Consider the following 25146-nt stretch of genomic DNA (forward strand, 5'->3'; position numbering starts at 1 on the left):
GTGTTTTCTCATAGATTTTTAAAATTGCCCAATTAATGAAGAGAAATTGAATCTGAACAAAACCCTTTTCTAACCAGAGGCAGCAATTGGATCTGTATACAGTAGAGCAATACTCATTTTCAAACAGGTATTAGGGGTTGATCGTGAAGAGTGTGTGCAAGTTATAAACACTTTACTGACTGTGACATTCCAGTCAACACAATTCACTCAGAATAATTGAATAAATAATAGAAATCTATTTCTATGATATACATTGAAATATCTACCTTACAATAGATTAACAGCAAATTATACTATAATGTACACCTTCAGTAATTACATTCCCATATCAATTTAAGAAAATGTCACGGTCAATCTACTTGTTAATTGCTTCTCTTTACAGGGTGACATATTCTCTCTCAATGTGCTACATTGATCATTTAGCTTTCAGGGCATTTTAACATTTCGACTCTTTGGATTAAAATACCAATGTCAGGTGGTCCACTGTAAACATCCTTTGTCAAAAGAAACTACCCCTATTTTCTTTCCTTAAATACACTCCTGCGAACAACAGCAAGGCAGTTTCGGTGGTACTTCTCAACATTGATATCTGTTGTATCTGAATCGCCTCTTTCCACACTGTACTTTTGTGTGTGCATAGAGAGAAAAAGAGGAGAAGAGTGTCAAAGGTAGTGGCGTGAGTTTTCATAGAATGTATATCACCAAAAAAAGCCAAAAATAGTGAACAAGATGGTATGATACTTCTTTACAGCAAGAGAAACAAAGATCTCAGAAATTAGATACTGTAGAAACAAGCCCTCCGAAGCTCTTTAAAGGACCCATTGGAAGTTTTCTGGATGCTCCATTGGTAAGAAAAAGGTCAAAAGATCTATGAAATCTCTTTAAATCATCTACTGTACAATTTGATGATGACATTATAACATTAGCACCAAACTTGGTAGAATTAAAATTAGGAATTTCAGGATGAAGAAGGTGAGAATCTTCAACAGGCCTTCATCCCTCGAATAAATAATGATAATAATGATGCATCATTTACCTCTCTCTTTATGTTGAATTATATTTTTAAATTGACAATAATATTAATTTCATCACATACAGTAAATATATATGTACAGTATACATATATACTATATGCAATACAAATACTGTATATAGTGAGAGTTGTATTCATTACAGTATGTTAGCTTTGTACTGTAGGTCACCCGTACAGAAACACTGAATAGCAAGCCAATCTTAGATGTAAAAGTAAAAATAAGTGTTTTGCCCTGAGTGACAGAGGACAGATGCAGACTTGTGTAAAGCAGCAGAAAATAAGGTCTAAACATTAGTCTGAATGTAATATAACAGCATCTCAGCTTCATACAGAGTCACTTATTTCAGTGAGCCACAACTGCACTTTGGTCTTTCACACAAACTCAAAGGAGACTGTTCTCCACAAATTCTGCTTTGTAGCCTTTAGTTTAATAACTGACAAACCCTCCCTGAGGTTAAAAAAGAAAAAGGGTTCTCCTGAAAGTCACTGAAAAGCTGACACTAGTTTCAAAAACAGACTTTTCAAAAAGTATCCAGAGATTATTACACTCCCCAGACAAAAATGCAATAAAGACTTTAATAACCAGGAATCACCCACAGATGGAAAGGATGTGTTGCCAGTAAAGTTCCTTACATTCCTCTGTATTTTATTTATGCTTCACTGCATTTTAGGTGCTTTTAAAAATTGAATTTTGACCCTGATCCTATTGAAGTTTCAGTCTTATACACAAAACTGGGCTGATTTCCCAGCTGTGTTATAATCTATCCTTCTTTTTATAGGTACCATTTTCTAGCTGCAGGTAATACATAACATTTGTTGTAGACTAATATTGATAAATGGAGAACCATTAAAGATGGGTCTTAAACTGTCAAGATCTCAGAAAAAGCTTTTTGAGAAAATGATTTAAATTCCGGGAAAAAAATAAGTAGCTCTAGTGCAGGTGGTCAAGCTTGGGCTGCTTTAATTGGACAATTTAAAATATCAATCCAGTACCCACCAATACCATAAATCCTGAAAGACCAAGGATCTCCAGGACCAGGTTTGAAGCCCCAGTGGTCCACATCAGTAACCTAATGCATATAACTATGTTATTTCATCCAAGGTGACTTACTGTACATTTGCACCCATTTATACAGCAGAGACAATGCAGGTGAAGAACAATGCAAAAGAATTGAACAGCTGAATTAAGAAACTGTAAAACTGTCCAAAGCTGTGGAACAGCTTTAGAACAGGAATTATCTACCAAACTGTTATGTCGCTTGCATATGGATGAGAAGAATGGATGCAATCACCAGCAGTGTTTAAGAATGGAAAGTGCTTTCCTGTGCTCTGAGACTTGAAATTGGTACTTAGAGCCACCTTCTATGGTCATCTGATGAGAAGGCTTCCCTCACTTCCCTCAAGAGCATCTCTGTAAATAATACAGCTTGCTGGAGATCTCAGAGAGCACTTGCAGTGGAACCCAGAGTTTCTTGAAGTTCGTATTCAAGAAGCCAGGAATTTCTGGCTCCTTAAGATTTGTCCATAAAGAAAGTGGAGCTCCCTCTTTCCTACCCAGTTGGCCACTAAGACTTTTATCTTAGCAGTCTTTCTAAGGTTCTTTCTCAGTTATGACCAACTCTCTATTAAAACCCTTTTAGTCAGTCCCTTTGGTGGATGGAACAAGGGGATCACTCTATAATTGATATTTCTGTTCTATTTTCAGTTGCTAAGAGACAGGAGGTTGAGTACAATACATGATGGGCTTTCGTTTGCTTACAACTACAATACAAATCACTTCCCTTTATTTTACTTGCCAGGATGGCCTGAATCTGGAAGAAACTATACTTCCAGACAACTATACTCAAGTAAAGAAAAAGATGTTTTCTTACCCCCCCCCCCCCACCGAAGTTTAAGAATATGTAGTCACTAAGTGGCACTTAGCATTTAAAAATAAAAGACAGAGCTCTGAAATGTAGTTCCCTATGTTTGAATAATGAACTGCCCTTACAATTCTAAAGAAAGCACTGGAAAAATACACTATTCTCCCTGTAAACTTTATTAGTATGTAATTTAAAAATAACAAACAATGGTTAAATAGAGGCTTTCAAGATGACAAAAAATATGTATGGTTTAAACATGTAATTTCAAGTTTAATGACTATCTCTTACTAAGAATAGTTTTTAAGTGTTGCTAAGCTGAAAAAATAAGTGCTACATGACTCTCTGAGGAACTCTTTAATTTTCAAATGAACCACAGAGAATGTACCAGATTTACCTTGTTAGGAGTCCTGTTGGATATCAGGGATTCCTGCCTCTTGTACTGTATTTTACAGGAATTTTCATTATGACAGTTTTCTATTTTGAACAGTTTCTCTCAACTTTGACACTGTACTGAATCTCCATAATCAATTTACTCCTTTTGATGTATCTGCAGTGTTTGTTCTTTCCACAGTCCGGTATACTGTGCTTCTGTACAGAATACAACCTTTTCATGCATAAGCTCACAAACAAAATACACTAAGTATTAAATGTAATAGGGATGGTGCACATCCAATCTTTTGTAATTTATCCACAAATTTAAGCCACATTTATGTGTTTTAATTCACACCAATATCTCACTCTGACTACTTCAAAAACTTCCTGTAATGTCCCAGTAAAATAACTCTGAAAATCATCATCATCATCATCATCATTATTATTATTATTATTATTATTATTATTATTATTATTATTATTATTATTATTATTATTATTTTTGTTAAAGCAATTACAAAACAGCAGATGATGATTATAGATTAAGGAAGCTGTAAATAATTAGACATTTTGTGAGGTTTTTAAGATACCCCCCTATTAAGATATTAAGGCATTGATTTAATTTTTAACTGAAGTGGCTGCTGTGATTGATTTAGGACAATCATATCGGCAGCAACCTGAAGGACATGGATGAAGCATATATTTAATAAGAGGCAAATCCACTGGAATTCTGTCTATCATTCATCTTATTTTATAGGACATATGTAGAATACATATTAGAACTCCGGACATTTCAGGGACTGATAATTGTGGAAGCTTGCCACAACAAAACATTTTTATTTCTAAATTTGTCCTTCCACCTGTTTTAAGTCAACAAGTGTCAATTAGAATGGAAATAACCTTTTTAAAACATGTAATAGGTTTATTCCATGCTGAAAAAAAAAGAAGAAAGAAAACACAACGTTTCGGCCGTGGAGCCTTCTTCAGGTGTACCCACCTGAACTTTTTAAAACATGTCAGTTCCATTTCAGGTCCCAGTCAAAATATCAGAGTGCACAATATGTTTCAATGCACACCATTCTTCAGAACTGTATCAAAGATAACAAGAATTGTCTCTTGTGCACATTTTATTTCAAGCTATATGCTGCTGAAGACTTGAGTTCATCTCTTCACTCAACAAAACACTGTATGCTGAGATGGATCTAGTCACTTGCCAATAATAAGAAATCGATGGAGTGAAGAATTCTTGTAAAGGTTTTTTCTGAGAGTGGCACTGTTTGAATAGTCAAATGTGTAAAGACAGCTTTTACTGTAATAAAAACACAACATTATCATCATCATTATCATTATTATTATTATAGATCATTGTCTTTGTTATAGATCTGTATCATAGAATTTCACCTACACCAAATGTATGTTTATCTTATTTAAATATTAGAAGGCACCTATCATTACCTTTCATAAGTGAACCAAATGAATAAGTTGAATGGTAACCACATCTTACAGTCATCAGTTCCTCCATTTAAAGTAATAGCTGATGACCTAGGATATTAAAAAAGATGTTTAAAATTAAAAATCTGAAAAATTAAAAGGAAAATACAGTCAGATATTCCCTAACTTCGAATGTGATGTGTTAAAGAACATTGTGTAAAGGTAAAGAAATCACCTTACAAGGATTTGCTTTGAAGAAGAACAATATAAGTTCTCACAAGGTGAGGGATGCTTGGAAGAGCTTTGCAGGTAAGACAGTCAAATACCAGGATTATCAAACAAACAATTAGATACTGTCCTTGACTCATCAGTTATCTGACAAGGAAAGAGCTCTGGTGGTTTATGTGTCCTTTTTTCACAAAGTGGGTCTTTGTTGTTATTACTGTGCCCAGCCTGATTTTTCTGTTCTATTTGAGAGACAGCAAGAGGGAAGACAGTCATTCTCTCCAGGGGTTCTCCTCTTGTATCATTAAGGAAAATGAATAAACGAGAACACCTTAAAGAGTTCTGGTTTGAACTGAAAAGCCGAAAGCTACTTCAGAGGAGAGTGAGGATAGACCTACACTATAATCACCACAAAGATGTTGCAATTAATCCCCATCATCATCCTAGATCAAAGTAAATACACACAAAGATGAAAGAAATGAGATGCAGGCATTTTGGCCATCTTAGTTATTTGCTTACAAGTAGCTGTTGTTCAACTCGTTTGAATAAAAAACAAAACTTCCTTTCCAAAATGCACCTGTACTCTTAACCATGAGACCGTGTTTCATTAGAAAATTACAGTAAGTAGTCTGCTGGGGTAACACTTCAATTAAATCCTGTTCTATCAATCATACATCTCAATGTACAGTATGAGATCTCCTTGAGAGAAGGAATTATTCCCGAACTCTTGCTAGGGTAGCACTGTTGTTTTTGCGACATTGTACCGAAATAGAAAATGTTACCCTTACTGGTTAATTATGGTAAAACGTCTGGTAAAAATGTAATGTACAGCAAATGTAAAATGTAAAAATGTCAATTCACTTCAGTAATTTGCTGTTCACTACACATTTTAGATCATACGTATACACCCTATACAGTATGAAAAAAAAGTGATCCAGACAAATCAACACTTGACCAAAAGCTGAAGTTATAAGCTGCTGAAGATGCAACTGCCCCTCATATTCAATTATTTTCAGGGAAGTCATTCATCATCTGAGGCATAATTCTGCTAGTAACACCAATGACCATTCCAATTGGATTACACTGATGTCATTGCACGGCACTTTTCAGGTTTGCAAGACATGCCAAGTTTATCATGAAGAACACTATATTCATAGAGGTCGCCTAGATGTACTGTCTTGACTGGGTATAATGGCTTTCAGGCTCCATATACAGCATGATACAATGACACCCTCCAGAAATTAGCCCCCATCCTCAAATAATACCAAACTCCACTCACAACACAATGGCTCACTATTCGTTTGCTTTGCTTTCTCCACAGCTCTACAGGTTGATGCCTGCAGATTGGTACAGTATGTGACTGTAGGACACAGGCACTCTCGGCCATTTCCTCTTCAATCTCTCCAGTCGTAGCTGAAAACCATTCAGTCATGAATGATGTACTTTGCTTCAGTGGTGTGTTAACCGCCCTGTGACTATACAGAGGAAAGGGCCTCTAAGGCTCTGAGTGAAGGAGGCGGGGGCTGGTGTGAGTATGGAGAACAGAAGCAAACAGCAAAGTAAAAGTTCACAGCATCACAACTCTGTTTTCCTCACTTGATTTCACCACATGCCCAATCACCTGCAACCATGCATGTGGGTGCTCTATGTATCCAAGAGGCGGTGCAAATCGTTTCCAGAAGGCTCTGCTGCACCGTGCATAATGAAAGAGAACACATGAGGACAGCTCCTCTGTGCAGAATTAGCCATCAGGTGAGAAAAAACAACCAAACATTCTGGATCCACCCATGCATTTCATGTCAGAGAAATACACAAGGCCCCCATTGCAAATCAGCTGGATCCTTTTCAAGTTTTATCATCTTGGGGTTCTTATACACCAGCACCAGCTGCCTGGGTAACTGTCACACAGATACAGTATATCAGACCCGTTGCTGTGTTCTGAGGTCTCAGGTGTACAGACGGAGTTGAACTGAAGATGTTGATTTTGTGGCCAACAGCTTTTAAACTTCTAAATGTATCAAACTTCTAAACAATGGAAATCTGAACCCTATTTTTACATGTAAAACAGCAATAGAAATGTGTTTGAAAACATAATTAAGATTCAGTACCATACAGTAAATTAAAACACATGAAAATGTATCTACATCTTCGTCAACATCTGCTGAAGAACAGAGAAAATATAAAGTGCAATCCAGGGCCTACAGAGTGCTATAAATCGGCGCAAAAAGTACAGGAAACACTGTTAACTTTTGCTGAGAATCAGTAAATTTTGTCTTAAAAACATTAAACAGTTTCACTGTGCTGTAGCTCTTATGGTAGTACTTCAGCTTTCCTTAAACAATTTCTTTAACTTTACACCACAAAAGTTTATTAGATTTTGACTTTTGCTATGTTATAGCTATCCAGCTTATACAAATGCTGTAGTTTTATAACAGGTTCACTGCAAAAATCAATTTCATTTTCCAGGTCCAGAGCACAGGCTTCCCTTAAATAAAGGACACTATTCAGCTTCACAGCTTCAATAGAAACGTCTGTAACAGTACAAATAACGCACGTCTTAAACAACATTACATTCACTTTGACCTCTCCTGGCATTAGCATGTTTCTCTTTATGTGGATACCATCATTTCAGTGTATTGTACATGGTTTTGTATACACCACAGTTATCTATCCTAATTACATTAATAACAATAATTAATGCCTTTGTACTAGTTTGGAATTGTGTTTACCTGCTTTCTCACCACAGGGTATCAGATCACAAAGCATGCCTACAAATCAAATATATTTAAAATATGTGCTCTGACCCCAAGCTTCTCTCCCTGTCTGTGTGTCTCATGGAGAGCAAGTTGGGGTATGCGAAAAGACACATTCCTCATACAATAACGCCGTAAGGCGAAGGGCTATCCCACCCCGCTTCTGCCACCACTGTAACGCAACGGGGGCTCAGGCGGGCGCCCTTGCCGCATTAGGTCGGCCCCCCACCGTCGGGGGCTCAAACCTGGGACTCCCGCGTCACTCAACAGGGACCCAGCCCGGTGAGCCAAAGAGAGATCTCTCCACAGCCCAGTAGCTGTAGTCCTGCTATCACAGGGAAGGGAGGCGACGTCACCGCTCTGGTAAGCCGGCTCTTACACAGTACCTGTCGGCCGTAAGCGTTACAATACGTTATTAATACCATAGGGAAATTGATGAAACAAGGGACTTATTTCAAAACAGAATGATGGCTCAGCCACAATAGCACTAAGGTGGTTTATTTGAACAGTGCTCCCAAAAAACAATTATATTTAGTGCAAAAAAACAACAAAGTAGAACAGAAATACACAGAAAAAACTTCCTCCAAGAGTTTTAAGCTAGGAGTCCCACCACACTTAGGTCCTATCAACTAACTCTCCCCGCAGCCTAGCGAAGGAGCCTCCTAAATAGTTACAGTATAGCCCTGACCCCTCGGACCCCACCATTGTCACAATAAAATGATTGAGTTGCATTTCTCACAATAAACGTATTATTCCCCCCCCAGAAAAAAATCCATTAATTTTATTAAACAATAGAATATATAGGATGTACAAATAAAACACAGAATCGTGAACAAATATATGACCCTTTTTAACTTTATCGGTTAAAATGGTACATCCTATACCGGAAGATGTGCCCATGCACCAATCAGCGGTGACGCCACAAAGCCAAGCTGAGAACAGGGTTCGGGTTTGGACCCCTGAGGCCACCATACCCGGAAGTCAAGCTGCACAATGACCAAAAATCGGGGAACAAAGAAGATAGAGCGCTCTGTCTCCCTGTCTTTCTCACACAGCTTAGTACAAATAAACAGAAAACATAACATTATCCTTGAGAGTGTCTGTGTCTGATTTTGTACGAATAACAAGGACTGGTTTCGAAGTAAAATGCGATTATGTTTTGCGTGTATGGAATGAGAAACCGCTAGTCGAGCCCCGAGTGTGCACCCTCGCGAGCTAGCTAGCTGACCGGAAGATGGATGTATGAACGCGTGTAATTTAAGTGGGATAACGTGTGTGGTGTACCGTACTGTCCGCGGACGTTGACAGAGATCCTACTGTCACAGTAATACTGTTCTAGATCACTAAACTACCTAATGAAAAAAAATCAGCTGAAACATGCATACACAGCTACGCCGGCCTGCCTCCTTGAAATTCTTCTCATCACCAGCTTGCAGTCAGGGGCCTGGTCATGTGGTGCTCTGTGATTCGACTGCACTGTGTGGCCCAGGTGTTGTGCCTGAGACAATCATCTGGCCCTGGGGCAGAACTCCTTATCTTCATGACTCTTTGTAAGTAAACTGGTCTTTATGTTGGAAGATCATGAACGTCTGCAGTCTTAAAAGTGCTCTGCTATGCTACAGCAAAATGAGTTTTAATTAAATTACTCGCATTTTATAAATGTAGCTTGTCACTGAGGTGCTATTATCTTTCAGCAGGTGGGAAACGAATCTTAAGAATTAGATGTATTCTATAGGCAGCAGATTGAAACAAATACTTTAGGTCAAATGGCCAACAATTCATTATGGGGATCCCTGTGAAAGATGGGCAAGCCTACTAAAGAGTCGCAGTGATGGAAATTAGCAGAGGTAAACTGTGCTAAAGTTCATGCTGGCCCTACCTGAGCTACAGTAGAAAGGACTATACATGCACTGTAAGTGTGAGCGTTTCCAGGTGAGGATATACTGTATACACTATATATTGTAGTACTGTAGGTAAGTGGGAAAGATTTCAAAATTATTTCTAATGGTTTAGTTTCCAGAAAAAAAAATAGCCTGCTGGAAAATTAAAACAGGGCAGCAGCATTACAATTCTTATCCTTTGACTAGGTTTCTAACAGTGGCAAAAGTGTCATATCTAACATTAAAAATGCTGCCGTCCTACAGAAATAAAGACTCCACTGGTGTTAACTGCTCCTGACTGCTGGAGCTGGTGTTTTATCTCAGTGGAGGACTCTGATAAAGCTGCAGCTTTAAATTATGTCTCTTATTTCCCAGTGAAGGCACTCACTCCCATCTATCTTGATTGGCCGCAGATATGCGAATAACTGAAAAAAAAAACAATTTAGCAAGAAAGGGCCTAGAAAAAAATGACATGACCAATTTAGATAAGTTTCACTTCTATCCTTTGGTCCTTCAGCATACAGTGCTGTATTCTATCATGCAGTACTCTATCATCCTGTGCCAAATGAAAACTTTACTTTTAGTAATATTTCTAAAATGATAATAGCACAACCCTGTGGGTTAAAAGTCAGACATGACTTAAAGCCCTTTGGACAGAAAATGTGATTTTATTTAGATAACAAGGCCATTGCTTAAGACAAAACACAATTATATTCAATTTCCCTTTTGGCAGAGAATCTATTGTGGAAATGAAGGAGACTTGCAGATATCTAATGGAATCATTCTTTTCAAGCTTCCACAGCTGGGCTGTGTAAACTGTCCATCACCACATTAACCTTTAAACAGCCCCCAGAGCAGGTTAATTTCCACAGGGGAGCACAGCGCTGACCAGACAACCTGCTTGGCAATTTAATGGCCACATTTTTTATTTATAACTTATTGCTAATATTTTCCCATAATAATCCACTTCTTTATGATCTTCAACATGTTTCTTTGATACAGTTTACCTGCAAGAAGCAGGGTCTGTCTAAAGCTAAAAATTCACAAAATAAACATCCTTTGAGACTTCTTTAATGTGCTGTGAAAAAACAGAGGGCTGTGATAATCTTTTGGAGATGATTTAAGTAAGAAATAGCACTTAACATTTCCTGGATAATTTCTTTTACTGTAGGATCAACCAGCCATACAGAAAATAACAGGCAAATACTAAACAAGCCAGTGCTCAATGCTTCATTATTATCATTATTGACCTGGCTGTTATCATTGTTGCAGATGTCCATATTATAATTGTGGTTATTAGCAACAGGAACAGTAATACTGGTGCTGGCACTTCCTTTGGCTTATATATCAGTTATTACTGGTATCTTGGACTAGGCAACTTTCTCTTCTTTCTCTGACTGAAATTGAGAAAGAGTCATTATGGCATTTCATACTGTATGACACCAAAAGGCTAAAACAAATGTAGGCACGGTTATCAAAAAGCACCTCATGGCTTATTTTATGATTAATTCTTTAAATGTTTTTTTTTTTCAGTAAGTGGTGACTCAGATGCCCTGTCGCCCTGCAGGTCTGCCTGCTCATGCAGAAACTAACCCTACCCCTCGGCCTGGGATGCCTCTCTGTGCTGGAGAGACTGAAGTCACCACCAGCTCTTTCTCAAGAACTCAAGGGCCTGCTCTCCTTCCCACCCACCAATCAGAGATCCCCATGCCTTTCCAAAAAACATTTAATTATCCCCTGATAGCTGGATAAAGGAATAAATCAACCACTCTGGCAGAAAAACATCATCCTGGGCTGATTGCTTGGTACTTGGGCTTCGGAGATGAGTAAATCAATGCTGATGCTCTACAGCACAACACAGCCCTATTCTCATCCAGGATCTCCAAGTCCCTGTAGGCAGGACCCTGGCATTAATTCATCGAGGGCATGACACAGGCTGTAACCCATTTGAAAAAAACAACAAAACAATAATAACTGTAAAAAGAAAACCCAATGTACAGTACCACATCCAGCAATGAGAGTTAAGCACCTCCAGCTAGATTTGAAGTGAGGAATAAGTTTCAATCAGTCACATGGCAGCTGAGCTCTGAAGTTTATTCACCAATGGCCACACTGAAGACACCACTGACTGATCTCTGACTTTCACTCGAACCCAAGTTGTTTCCACATTTTTACAAAGTAAGATTATACTGTAGCTATCTTTGTGGTGACTAGATTTGTGCAATATCACTTTAAGACCCCCAAGGACAATTAAGAGTAACAGAAAAGTGGGCTTGTTAGGTTCTGTTTGGCAGACGGTAGTTGTACTTCCGTAGAGCTAAAACTACAATCAGCCAATCATAGCTTACAAGCAGGTGGGGGATGGGGTGGCCGGGACCAATGGCCAGAAGCTAACCGTATTTAACAGACCCTGGAAAGAACGGGTCTCTTAGCCACAGGCACACTGGCCCATCTCTCTCATTCTCCCATTGGCAAGGTCACAGAGTCGGATCACTTCCTAATGGAAAAAGGAATATTAAGATTAAAACTGCCATAGGGAGGTACGTTTTTTTTCTTGTCACTCAAAGTCATATTTGCCTTTTCTCCTGCTGAAGGAATAATACACCTCTTTTTAAAATAATCATATGGATATTTTTCTCATTAGCTTTTCCTTAGATTCAGCATGAAAATCAGCAACAAACTGAAATGACACACAAAAAAGAATTTAATCAAAGCTAACCATTTGCTGCACATTTCTACTGAAAGACTGCCTTTTTGCCATACCTGCTGTGGGAATAAGGCATAAGCTATTTCAATTACCAAGGTCAGAAATTAATAACATAAAAGCACATTTCTAAACTTGTGTGCAGGTGAACTGGGCTCTCAGCACAATTTCACAAGCAGAGAACCCATCCTACTGTATCTTGGCTTGGATGTTCAGGCAAAATAATTATTTCAGTCTTTAAATAATTACAGCATGAAATATTTAAGTGCAGTAACACATTAGCATTACTTCTTGTAAGAATGAGATAATTACAGCCTGGCATTTTCAGAAATTTTTATCTTCACTAAATGTTAATGAATGACTTATATAACCTGTAGAATTTGTGTGTATGTGAGAAGACTAATAATGATGTTATTTTAGAAAACAGCAGCGCCAGATGATTAGTAAATAAAATTTCACCAATTAATACACAAAATAAGGACCTCCGATTATGCACAACTCAACAACATGCCATGTCCCAGTGCAAATAATTGGGTCTTTCACAAGAGGATGGATGATTCAGCGGCTTGTTAATGCCATGCCATGGAGTGCTATATTCTATCAGAATATCTGAGGATTTTTTGCAAACAGCAGGTCTAAAACCTTGCGGGCAGTTTAAGGTAGCACTAATGGAATTACTGCTTTCAGTCCTGGGAGATAGTCCTGGTGGAATAAGAACCAGCAGCCAGCTGTTGGGTTAAATATGCCCTGTAGTGTAACTACCCATAGCGGATAGACCAGTTATACAGCACACAGACGAAAACATTATCACCTAAATTAAATCAAACCTTTCTATCTGCCTACCCATTTCAAATCTAAAACCAATATTATACCGGGCTTGTCCTTTTATAAAAAAACTCTGGCAGGTGATTTATTTATAGGCTGATGTGGGTAAAAGCACTGACGTTTTGAATAAATCATTGCTTTAGATAATGTTAAGGCAATACAAAACCGGAATGTGCCGCCCTGCTTTTGATAGCCCAAAGTGTTTACGTTGTTCTCGATTTCAATTCTCTGGCTTGGGCTCGTGAGTGAAGTGTGCTGGCACGCTCCCCCTGCATGCACACAGACACACCTCCAGAGAAATGATGAAAGCTTCCTTCAACAAACAGGAGCACGATGCAATATGAAAGCTGGACTTATGCCAGTGTGTGCTGAAATTTTACTATTGTACCCCAGCTACCATAAAGTAATTCCTGAGCATAGTAAAGTAAACCATACTTACAGTAAGTGTAATGAGAATGCATTAAAAAACACAACAAATGACTATAGGAAATAACAGTATTTGTTCTGTTTTCAAAAGCCCCTCATATATTTCATCACTCCCAGCTTTCAGTTATGATTTTAAACATTTACAATAGGATGCAGAAAAAAATCCAGCTGTTATTTGTTCTGGTTCTCCCTTGTAGTAAATCTAACTTCTTTTTTTACAAAATAGACTAAATAATTAACCTCAGGCACATTTTTAAGCACTAGGGAGAAAAAGAAAGAGACAGGAGGGATCCTGTTTAACTATTAATATAACATTGATTAGCTTGAGTCTTTCAAACTTTCTGATTCAATTACTTGTTAAAAAAGTTTATTGCATTTCTTTTCCTGAGAATAACCCTGTATTAAGGAATTTGCAAATGGTAACGTAATTATGGTTCTTGTCACAAAAAGTAGTTTTTGAAGATTCTTTAAAAATATATCCTCATTAAGCCTTCAACCACAAACCGGAATTAAATCAAAAGAACCTGAAATTAAAAAAATTAAAATACATGTACAACCTTTCTCTATCAAAAAAGAGCAGTCACACTGTCTTTCCAGCTAGCTGTCACCTGTCAGTCAGAGTGGTTGCCATAGCAACAGCCTCTGGATGGTGTGGGAGGAAAAGTACAAAAAAAAACATATCAGTCTGGAGAGAGAAATCTGTTATCTTTTTGCATTCCTTCACACATCTTGAACCAAGCTCTGCCGGGAGCGGACACATGTCCTCATACAGACAGGGATGGTCAGAGAATCCCAATTAGAAAATTAATTAAAATGTAAATTATACAGCAGCTAACCCTCGCTTTTGTTCTGCATCGATGCAATGCCACCAAACAGCCCGACATGACACTCATGCATTCTCGGCTCGAAGCGTAAATGTAAATTGAACAAAAAATACATAAGAACAGGACACATGTTGCATGTGCACATATAAACAGCTGGAGGTTAAATGAGCCATATCACGGGCCACCGGAAACAGATTTCTCTCCAGACTCGCAAAGGCGTTCTTCTCCCCCTCCTTTGCTTTTTTAAAAAAAAATCTGCATCTGGTGATGATATCGATGTAATCTGCTTTTAATTAACTTTGTTAACAGGATGGAGAGCCTACGCTGTTGTTATCAGACAGGGGATGCTTTCCACACGGACGGGCAGCGGGAAGGGAGGGGAGGTGGAGGGTGAGAAACCAGAGAAAAAGAGTGCCCCTGTGGGACCCAGAGTGAAATGGAGAAAGTCAATGAAGATGGCAAAGAGCCAAGCCAAACATCGCCAGCCAGCACTGATCGCATTCATTTAGCAGACAACAGGCAACAGAAGAGGCCTCAGGGTATTCTAATGTAGTTAACATCAGATACAGCAGGCTATTACTATCCTATTGATGCTTAAAGACAAATAAATTGCTGCAGGCTCTTGTATTGAGTTTAAGAAAAAAAACGTTGCCTTTAACACTGTTGTTGTTGCTGGTGGTGGTTGTTGAAACCTTTCTTTTCTCATTCAGAAATAGTTTTCTGAAACTGGGCAAAATTAAGATCAGATTTCATTTTTTTCTTTTGCCCACCTGCCAGTCAATACACATACCATGGCTTTGAACTAGACAGAGTTAATAAAGTAAAATATTTTGAAGAAATAAAGTTGCATGGACTTTTATACAGTGGTTCTGGAAAACACATTTTAAGGCTAAGCATCATTTTTGCATGTATTCAGAAAATTTATCAATATTCATACATTTCAGTTCATTTTGATTTTCATTGTCTCAATGATGGGAGTGCCCTATATTGATAACTGTATCCAGATTTAATCTAGTTTTTATAAAAGACAGCATTTTAACAATTAACAGTTAAGTATAAAACCACAAAAAGAAAAAGTAGGTTGATATAATACTTCAAAGACAACAGCTCCTATAGGGCTGGATTTACAGAGACCAAAGTTATTTTGGGGGGCAACTCAATGCAAAATCCAAGCCAACACACCAGCATAACTAAAAAAACCCATTGGTCTCAGTCTTCACATCCACCAGTGAAGACAGGGAGAATCTGGCAGCCATGCCACTGATTAAAAGTGTTGCAAGGAATGATGCCCCTTTGTCAGTGCCAAGCACTGATGTGGGCATTAGGGCCCATGGCTGAAACAAACATCCTATTGCAAAAAGAAATACATTAAAACTGACACTATCAGATGCCAGTAAATACTGATAAACAGTACTTGGATATGACCCAAAATAAAAGCTTAAGCTCTACCCAAGCCATATTAATCCCCTTTTGAATTTCTCAGCATGATTGACACCATTGCAACCCAGTCTTTTTGCATTACAGGAAATAATCACCCTGCGATATTGCAAATATGGACCAGAATGAACAATGACTTTCTCTATCCGTTTTTACTGCCTTGATGAAACACTGTGGAATCGACTCATCTTGTTCAAATAAAGCCCGAGTTTGTACAAGGCACTGGCATACAGAGCTGCTCAGTGGATTGTAAAATAAATGAAATACAAGCTGTGGAAAGGCACCTTCTGCACGCAAACCAGACAATATTCAGAAATAAAACAATGAATGCTGTCTGTGAAAGAGCACTGATAATCACAATCCTTTTAATTCTATCTTTGCAAAAACCGAGCACCCAACCCTTTTGGAGAATGTTTCCGGATTCTCCATGTCCACTGTTTTAAGGGTATTAAGCTCCAGGTGGTTGTTGGCACACCTCTAAGACTGCCATTTGAAGTCATTGACTTCAACTGAAGTGGACTTTGGGTTTGTTTTTTTTATTTTGGCAGCAGTCACAAACCCTCACAATCCCTGCAACTTCCACAGGACATGTGTAAGAAACTCCAGAGGTCAGAACCAAACCCATCTAGCATATAAAGCCTTTTGAAAAAGTTGCTTTTTTTCTTACCTTTCATTCCAAACTTAGAACGGCGGCCATATTTGTTGATGAGAACAAAGAGAACAACCAGAAGCACACAGGCGAATCCAGCAAGGCCAACAGCAATTGATACCTAAGAGAAGGAGAAGAGAGGATTCAGTTACTCTAAACACCATCCTGTCAAACCTTCAATAAAACACAGCTCATGGGCACAGAATAGCTTTCACAAGCCAGGCATACAGTAAGTGGTCTGTCACTGTAAAAAGCAAATTATACATGGCTAAGTGACTATAGCGCCATGTGAAGATTTTCAATGAGTTCTCCAGTTTACAGGATCATTTTCTTTCTCACATGCTAACCCTGGCTGGTAAAGAATTCAGGCAAACTGCCTCTTGTACTCTGCATCTATATTAAAGATAACAAGAACTCCAATGCATTTATTCCTATATCACTATAGATATAACCAATAAGTATTTGGAGGCTGCCCTTATACTCTTTCTTAATTTTCTTAATATTCATTCATATCCAACTGCCCTGAGAGATGAATATTCTTCCACAAAACAGGGCAATCGAGTAGCTGAAATTTCCTTGAGACTTTGAAGACACCTACATTTTCGATATGTTGCTTTCTAAAGAGTGCACTGAAGACTGATGGAAGTTTTAATATTAATTTAATAAAGATTTAATACAACATTTTTGCTTCTCCTGAAGTAAAAACAAATGTGAATGTACATTGAATGTGATCGTGCAACACTGCCTGTTTGAAGGAGTCAGCAGTCTGATAGATTCTCTAACTGGCACTTGCCTGAAGTTGACCATTTTAACCCTTCCTGTAGCACATTTCTTGTTTCAGAGAAGAGTGGGAACGTAAACTCTATTTTAGAAATTTTATTTATCATCAAGTCTCAGTGAGAAGGAAGATTTATCTTGAGCACATTAGAAAGACTTTTAGACTCTAGTCTAAATGTCTTTGGCACGAAAAAAACTTTGCACATTCTATATATCCCTACCGTAAGGGCAACACAGTGCTCTTAGTTGTAGTATAACTTGTATCATTGAATTGATTGTATTGTAGATACTTCAGCTTATGGGCTGGACATGCCCCAATAATAAAAAGGTCACAATTTGAAACTCAAATGGAATTATTTGAGGAAGGAGAATAAGAAACACTTTTTTACACTTAAATCCTAGAAAAAAGTAGGTGGCTGAGGCACAGACTCTGGCTTTTCAGGCCGGATAAAAACATAGGTTCACTATACTGCAAAACAACCCAACAGACGAAATAACCTCCTCTTATTTGTAGCATTTCTTATTTTTTCTGTCCTATGTTGCAAAAAATTGGGGTTACTTTTTTTCCACTTTTCTCTCTATGTGCAGTATACAGTATATATTCTGTTGTCTGCATAGTCACTTTCCTACCTGCCATGTTCCATCACACGTCTCTCTTGTCCACTTTCCCAGCTTTAGAAATTCAGGATTGTAATATCTCTGACCACCTTCTGACATCTTCTCAAAGCTCAGCCACTCAGGCGAAAGCTGTACCCCTGTCTATCTCTCTGGCTTGCAACCACACAAGCGTTATCAACAGCACAGCACACCTACAGTACACTTCTTGTTGTAGATGACTTACACCATAATTGTCCTAGTACAGTATATTGAATTATTTGATATGCTGCATGCTCTCTGTTCAGGCTTATTGTATTTTAAATCCGACACTTCATTTACTAGGGTTGGTGGCCCAAAACATATTTCTTGCTTCACTATGTAGGACAGTACATTAGATGTACTGTATCCCACGTTTTGCTAGATCACCCTTCTTTATACTATACTACAACTTGTAATAATACAGATCATAATCAAAGGCGATTATGTTGACCCACTAGTCCCAAACTTTAGTACTCAAATTTCTACTTCATCTAAGCATAAGAAAGCAATGTCTCCTATTTCTCACTTGCATCCATTTTGCTAAAAATGTGCTAGGTATAATATAGCTCTGAAAATAAAAATAAGCGAAATGCTTACTAAAATTGTCTTCCGCTTGAACCTTCTATATAATTAAGATAGGACACCAGAGCAATTGGAAGCATGTGTTCTGTGTCCCAAAGCTTGCTTCCACACCACAGCTATTAAGGCTTTATTGAGAATAAAATAATCTTCATCTAACCAATTATAGCCCAAAGCTAAGAGAAATTACATTTTTAAGAGGAAGGAAAACAACTGTGGTCAGGCGGGGGAAAGGCAGCAATCCAGAGGAAGCTGATGTGTAATGAGGCTGGAGCAAACGGAAAAAAAGTGAGCAACAAAAGCCCCATTGCAGAGATCAAGAGATGCACAATTGCAGGTGTTGTCAGACCCAAAGTCAAAGTTTGGGGCCTCTAGAACACGTTTTACTGCTGTTTCCCAACTGTCTCCTTTTCCCCTTACCACACACCACTTCACACACCAGCATGAATAGTTGATGCTCATAACTGTAATAGGTGGCTTACATTAATTACAGCAGTACTGTTAGTGTTTTATAATATAACAGCCAAATAGAGTGTTACTGGGGATTGATTTAACTGCACTAATATCTGTGTTTTGCTCTGAAGCCATTGGGGAAACAGTTAAGACACCAGGACTGTCTTGTGCCAAGACAAATATGAAAATCATGTCTTGCTGTACAAGCCAGTTTTAAGAATCTAAATATTATTTCAAATATTCAAAAACGTAGATTTTTTAAATGCAATATTGGTAACACAGTGTACACAGTGCCCCTTAAAAAACATCCTGGTTCTTTTTCACGTTGATGAATGTGCTATGCATAAAAAAAGCAACAATGGTCATGTCTTTCATAAAGTTGCAAACTCAAGTCTTTTTAAATACGTGGTTCCACAGACGGGTCAAATCTTTACAAAACCCATGTTTTGCGCATGTTTATTTAAGAAGGAAACAATGAGAAACTGATTGACAAATTACATTTTCCTATTTACACAAATGCACAGAAGATACTGATATTAAATGCAAAATCCACTGCTGCCCCCCACCCAGAATTTTTACTCTCGCACCAGTAACAGAGCACTTAAACTCGTCAGACATGGTTACTGGAGATCAAGGTCACTGTGCATGGATCACGTGATCACCTGAAAAAGAAGGCACTACAGTATATCTTGGGAACCAAAAGCAGCTGGGATAGTTACTTTCAACGGCACAAATCGGCACAAACGCTACACTAACAAATGAGACCGGTTAGGTTCTCCTACGAAGTTGTAGGGGAGCTGGGCAAGGTTACCCCCCAAAAAAGAAGGTTCTATATCTGGCAAATAAAAGCAGCTGGGAAGTTACTTTCAAAATGTAGCACTAATGAATGAGGGAGGTTCCATCGTTTGTGCTGTTTGTAGGGGGGGCAACTTCATGGAGCTCAACAAGAGAAAATCTGCAAAGCCTTCTGGTATCATCAGAGCACAATGCCACCAAGATGACCATTTGCATTTGACCTCATGAATCTGGAGTAGCAACAAGTCCTATTATTACACTTAGAATTGTTATGAATGATTTCTAATAATAATTGTGTTGCCTTGAACAAGTAGCTTGGTGCCTCTCTGTAACTACAGAGGAATGTGGTAAGAGGACCCTCTGATGAGAGACATTGTAAAACTGTGCAGAACCATGTAATGATATACAGCACAGATGGGCTCCATCAAGTCTGTAGTCTGTTTCTTCCTAAGACCACAAGTTCAAGGTCACTGTTCATCACCAAAGAAGATCCACCAAGGAAGGATCTTAAGAGTGGATGACAGAACTATACCTGACAGCATCTCAGCGTCTTAGCCAATCACCATTTTTCGTTGATTAACTCACTAACTCCTCATCTCTCTCCAACTGATCTGACTTTTCCAACAAAGTGACTGCTAGCAGTCTGAGAAGGGACTAGAACCTTTCTCTTAGATGCCAGGTCGAGAAAGTGAGTTTGCAATTCCACTGTTATTTTTGCCTGATCAAGTTAAAAAGACAGTTGTCCTGAAAATCCGATTATATACTGAACTGAGTTCTCCCAGCTGTGTGCTGTACCAAAGAAGACAGCTGTGCACAAACTGCTTTAAAGACTGTTTTCAGTGTTCAGTTGCAGTAACTTTTGGAAGAGCTACTCCCAGCAACACAGCAAAGTTCTCTCTCTTCCTCTCCTCCCTGCACAAAACAGATAGTTGCTAAGTCGGACCAAGGACCAAACTGCTGAGTTCCATTTTCTCACCGGATTGTTTAACTCATCAAGGATTTCGGACCAACAGGTCTTTGAGTATAAAACTTTTTTATATTCACATTACAATTCTCGAAAGTTGAGCTATTATTCCAATATGTTTGATGTTTAGTTCATGATGATAAAGGCATGATTACTAAATTAATTAAATGCATATTTACTTGTATCTGAGAATATGAATATGAATCATATGAGACTTATAACACGTTATAGTCGATGTGCAGTCGACTCGCAAGTAGTACTCGCAATTGTGAGTAGTGTGTAAAACCAAATTTGGATATACTGTGCTTAAAGTTTAGCCTCTAACCCTTAAAAAACCACCCTTCTAACATCTTATGGGAATTCAAGATATTAAATACAAGCATAAAAACAATCATTTAAAAATGGTAAATCTTGTAGGTGTGCTTCAATATTTTTTATTTTCCAGAGCAGACCGTGTAAAGCTATGGCTGTGTAAGTGGCAAGTCGACTTTTAAATCTGAAGTTGTTAACTTTGTTAATTCTTTTAACTGCCTAGGATGCCTAACTTTGTTAATTCTTTAATTGCCTAGGATGGCAATGATAAATTGGAAAATGTTGTTAAAACCCAAACCCAAGTAAATCGCTACCTTTAGTCTACACACTCACCCCAAATGTGTCCTCCTCTGGCCTTGGTGTGACACTCAAGGGAGGAGTAGGAGTACCACCTGTGGAAGTAAGAAGTACAGAATGTCAGAGCGCACATTTACAAATCAGTACATATTTTCATTAAATTGCCATCCTCGTTACTCACAGGCAAAATGCTATCTGGTTAACTTGAAACTCTCGTAACAAACTCGTTTCATAATTTTTTCCAGAATCAGATTTTCATGTGCTGCTTATGTTTTTAATAGAAGGTTACAGTACTGTTATTAATCGCATTCAGTAATAAAATAGTAATGACTAAAATCATGATAAGACTAACAACAATAATTAAAGCTGGAGAAGTCTCAGCTCAATTAGTGACCTCTATATGCTCCATAGTTTATAAACTAGAGGTTCTATAAAAAAAAAAAACAGAGTAATTTTACTTCATGCTCCCTGCCCTCTCTTTGCTTTTTATCATTTGAATGTAACACAAACGTTTTGAAATACCAGGTACCTTTTCTACGCATACATTCCTTTTACTTTTTATTTCTACCACTGAATTATCCCTTCAAAACTATCATTATAAACGTTTTGGATGCCTAGGACAAATTCATCTGTCTCTGTCAACATTTTCTAAAACCACCACAAAGATCATACTCTTTGCCGTGCCACCTCTGCAATCCTGTTTCTCGGTTTCAGGCAGGAAATATTGTATTTCCAGTTTGGGCCGTGGAATAAAAAGTATGAAGGCTTGACACTTGAGATCACAGAGTAATTGCCAGCAAATTAAACGGTCATATGGTGGATGAACTCCTGGAGGCCCAGCTACACACTGGAACATATCCACTCAGTGCAGCCCATCCTCCTGTTCAGTGCAACAGTAATTAGCATTACTATGGTGCATTTAGTTGATTTTACTCTCCTCTCCTCCAGGAACCTTGGCAGCTGGCTTTTCCCAGTAAGCATTTCCTTGGTTAACACATAGTCATTCTGCTTCCCTCATTTGGGAAATCTATGCCAGAACTGGTTCGACACTGGGTATCTACAATTGTCCTCCGATAATGTGGTCAGAGGACCATAGAGCTAACTTACACCAGCATTTCTCAAGAGTCTGTCTGTCCTGCACGCCTTCCTTTCTCTCAATGAAGCAGGATCATCCAACTTCATTTGATCTCTGACAGCAACAATCTGTCACTCTCTCTCTCGTCATGCTTTATAATGCGTGTAAAATTATAATGAAGTGCTGAAGATCTACATCTGAGAAGTTTAGGATGAAGGTCACACAAAGTGCTGCTTTTATGTTTAGCTTCAGAACAGTAACAGTAGTTACAGTGCAGATCACTTGGATCGGGGTGGCAATTGGGTACATGGCCAAATACTGTATAACATACTGTACTACCCTGTTGGCAGTGACAGCTTTTCAACACTCGGAGTATTACTAAATTCAGACACTGCTGTCTCAGAATGATTAACTTCTTGGCCACTATGAATATTTCATACTTACACCCTTAGTAATTACCCATTGAGTAATTAGAATCTAATAACATACCACATAAAAGCATTTCTTTTTTCTTTTAAATCAAATTAAAAAATGGATAAGAAACTTACTTAAGTCATAGTCATCTGAAAAAGAAAAGAAAGAAGTATTTATATTTATATTAGTAGAATCAGTGGAGACATATCATTGGAAACTCATTTATGAATTTATTTTTGATAGTTACTATTACTATTTTACTAAGATAACGCCACATGAAAAAAGGGTGTTTTAACATTTCTTTGTTTATCTTTATGACTTCCAACATATGTCCTTATCTCTCATTGTTTTTAAACGGTAATCACTCTCTGTGAGAGCTGTGTGGAATAAGTGGGGAACGGCTCTCTATTGTGAAGCGCAGGGAAAGAATTTCAAAAATAGAAAATAATGCATCACCTCAATAAATCTGCTTTTCAAAATATCTGACTGACATTAGCCTCTGAAAATCAGTGTTTAATTAACTGTGAAGTTTTTTAATACCAACTTTATAAAGTATCATTGTTCAGGTAACCATTTGTCTGTGATAGCCAATGTAATGTTGTATTCCTTTCTGCTGTTATTAAATCATAGCAGCATTTATAACAGAAGATTGAGAGCAAGATTAACTTGCTCCCAGCTAAGTATAAATATAGGGAACATTCCTATCCCAGCATGCATCACTTTACTTCAATCCCCTGACCTCATCATTACTATGGAGCAGCTCTTTGGCTCATTGCATGTAGTTGGGGCTCCAATGGTCATACCACCAAGGCTGTCCTTCTCTCAGCCATGTGTGTTAAAGATCTGTAGTTCATGATGCCAAAGTGCTAAACCGTTCAAGGTCCGACCAAAACCTTTGAACTGTAAATTAAATTGCACAGTGAAGAGAGAAGACTTTAAGGTACCGTACAGTTACTGGTGCCCCGTTGGTTGTCTCATCTACAAAGAGATGAAGACAGACACAAAGCCAAAAGAGAGTTATTGTACCAGTACCTTCTGTGAAAGGGGGGTGCAGGAAGTGGCCATAGATGGTCTGGGAAACACTTCCAAGGGCATTGGTGGCCACCAGGGTATAGTTGCCATTGTCGTGGTGTGTGGGGTTCCTCAGAGTCAGACAGCCCTCCTGGAAGTCCATGAAGTGTGCCATTTCTACACGCTTGTAATCATTCTGCTGGATCTCTTCACCATTCATCAGCCAAATCAGTGTGGGCTGTGGGTTGCCGCGCACGGTGAACTCGATGCAGGTGTCGTGCCGCCTCTCCGGTTCCATCAGAGACATAATACGAGGGGGAACTGTGTATCAGCCAGATTGGAGAATTAGTGCACTGGGGAAACTATGCATTGAGGGGTAGGGATACAGTAAAAGACATCAGGAGATTTTCATGAGCCATTTGCTGAAATGTTTCACACTTTGCTTTTGCTTCTAACTCATGCCATTGTCAGGGACTGGAATATGCCACTGGAGGTATACAGTACAAATGCCAAGTAGCCATTCAGCCCCTCTTAATCATTGCTTGTATACATGATTTTCCACCAAAATCCACCAAGGATCCTAAAAATTCAGCTTCAACCACAGGGAAGTGCCTCATGTTTTCTGTCCTGAATGTACCTGAAGTTAATTCTTACTTTTTTGCCTAGATCTTTGAACCTCTGTTGATTGTGAAGACATTCCTTGAACTGATTTCGAATGTTACATTCCTGACTCAAGTCCCATGGTCGTTTCTGCTCCAGGCAGGTCCAGGTAAATCACACACTTTGTTCACTGACACTGTGGGTGATCACCCCCCAGAACAGTTGAGAACTTTTCTGCCCGGCATGTTGTTCTCTTGCTTACTAAATGCACAAACAGATCTACTGTGAAGGATCTGGGCCAAATGAGATGAAAATAAGCATTCTCTTGGCAAAATCCCTGCCTCTATCTTTGAGTCAGTTTGTTGGAACCTCACCATCTGTAATCAGGGAATCATAATGGTTTTCATTCACATGCCATAAACATTGTCTTACATAGTTTAATTCAGACATTTAATCCTCAGGCAACAAAGTTTACATGGAAATTTGTGCTCGGAACTGATTTGGATCAAAAATACTGAATTTATATTAATTACCAAATAGCTATACAAATAAGACATACTGAAAAAATTAAGCTATATATATATACTGTATGCAATTCATATACTGTACTGTATGTAGAAAAATGTAGCAATATATGTCGTATAAGATTATTTCTAAGGTTATTTCTATATTTAAATTATTATATTAAGAATTAAGTTGTATTACTTACTGTATATAGTATTTAGAAGAATTTCCAATTATTTTATTGTGATAAGTTGCTCAGACCTAAGTTGTTTATTATTTGGTCATTTTTATATGTAATTTTGAATTGT

The 25146-nt window shown here is 38.2% G+C and overlaps 1 protein-coding gene across 1 annotated transcript in view; it reads right to left on the reverse strand.

Annotated features, from left to right (window-relative positions):
• The window catches only part of LOC148659328 (NT-3 growth factor receptor-like), a 259803-nt gene that overhangs the window by 102414 nt on the left and 132243 nt on the right, over positions 1–25146 (reverse strand). Inside the window, exons 8-11 of the mRNA XM_088641439.1 lie at positions 23756–24055; positions 22858–22872; positions 21271–21329; positions 16440–16542 (exon numbers count right to left, since the gene is read on the reverse strand). Coding sequence (XP_088497565.1) covers positions 16440–16542; positions 21271–21329; positions 22858–22872; positions 23756–24055 — 477 coding nt within the window. The remainder of the gene's footprint in view (positions 1–16439; positions 16543–21270; positions 21330–22857; positions 22873–23755; positions 24056–25146) is intronic.

This window comes from Lepisosteus platostomus, chromosome 7, assembly GCF_059453375.1.
Source record: "Lepisosteus platostomus isolate fLepPlt1 chromosome 7, fLepPlt1.hap1, whole genome shotgun sequence".
Taxonomy (NCBI): domain Eukaryota; kingdom Metazoa; phylum Chordata; class Actinopteri; order Semionotiformes; family Lepisosteidae; genus Lepisosteus; species Lepisosteus platostomus.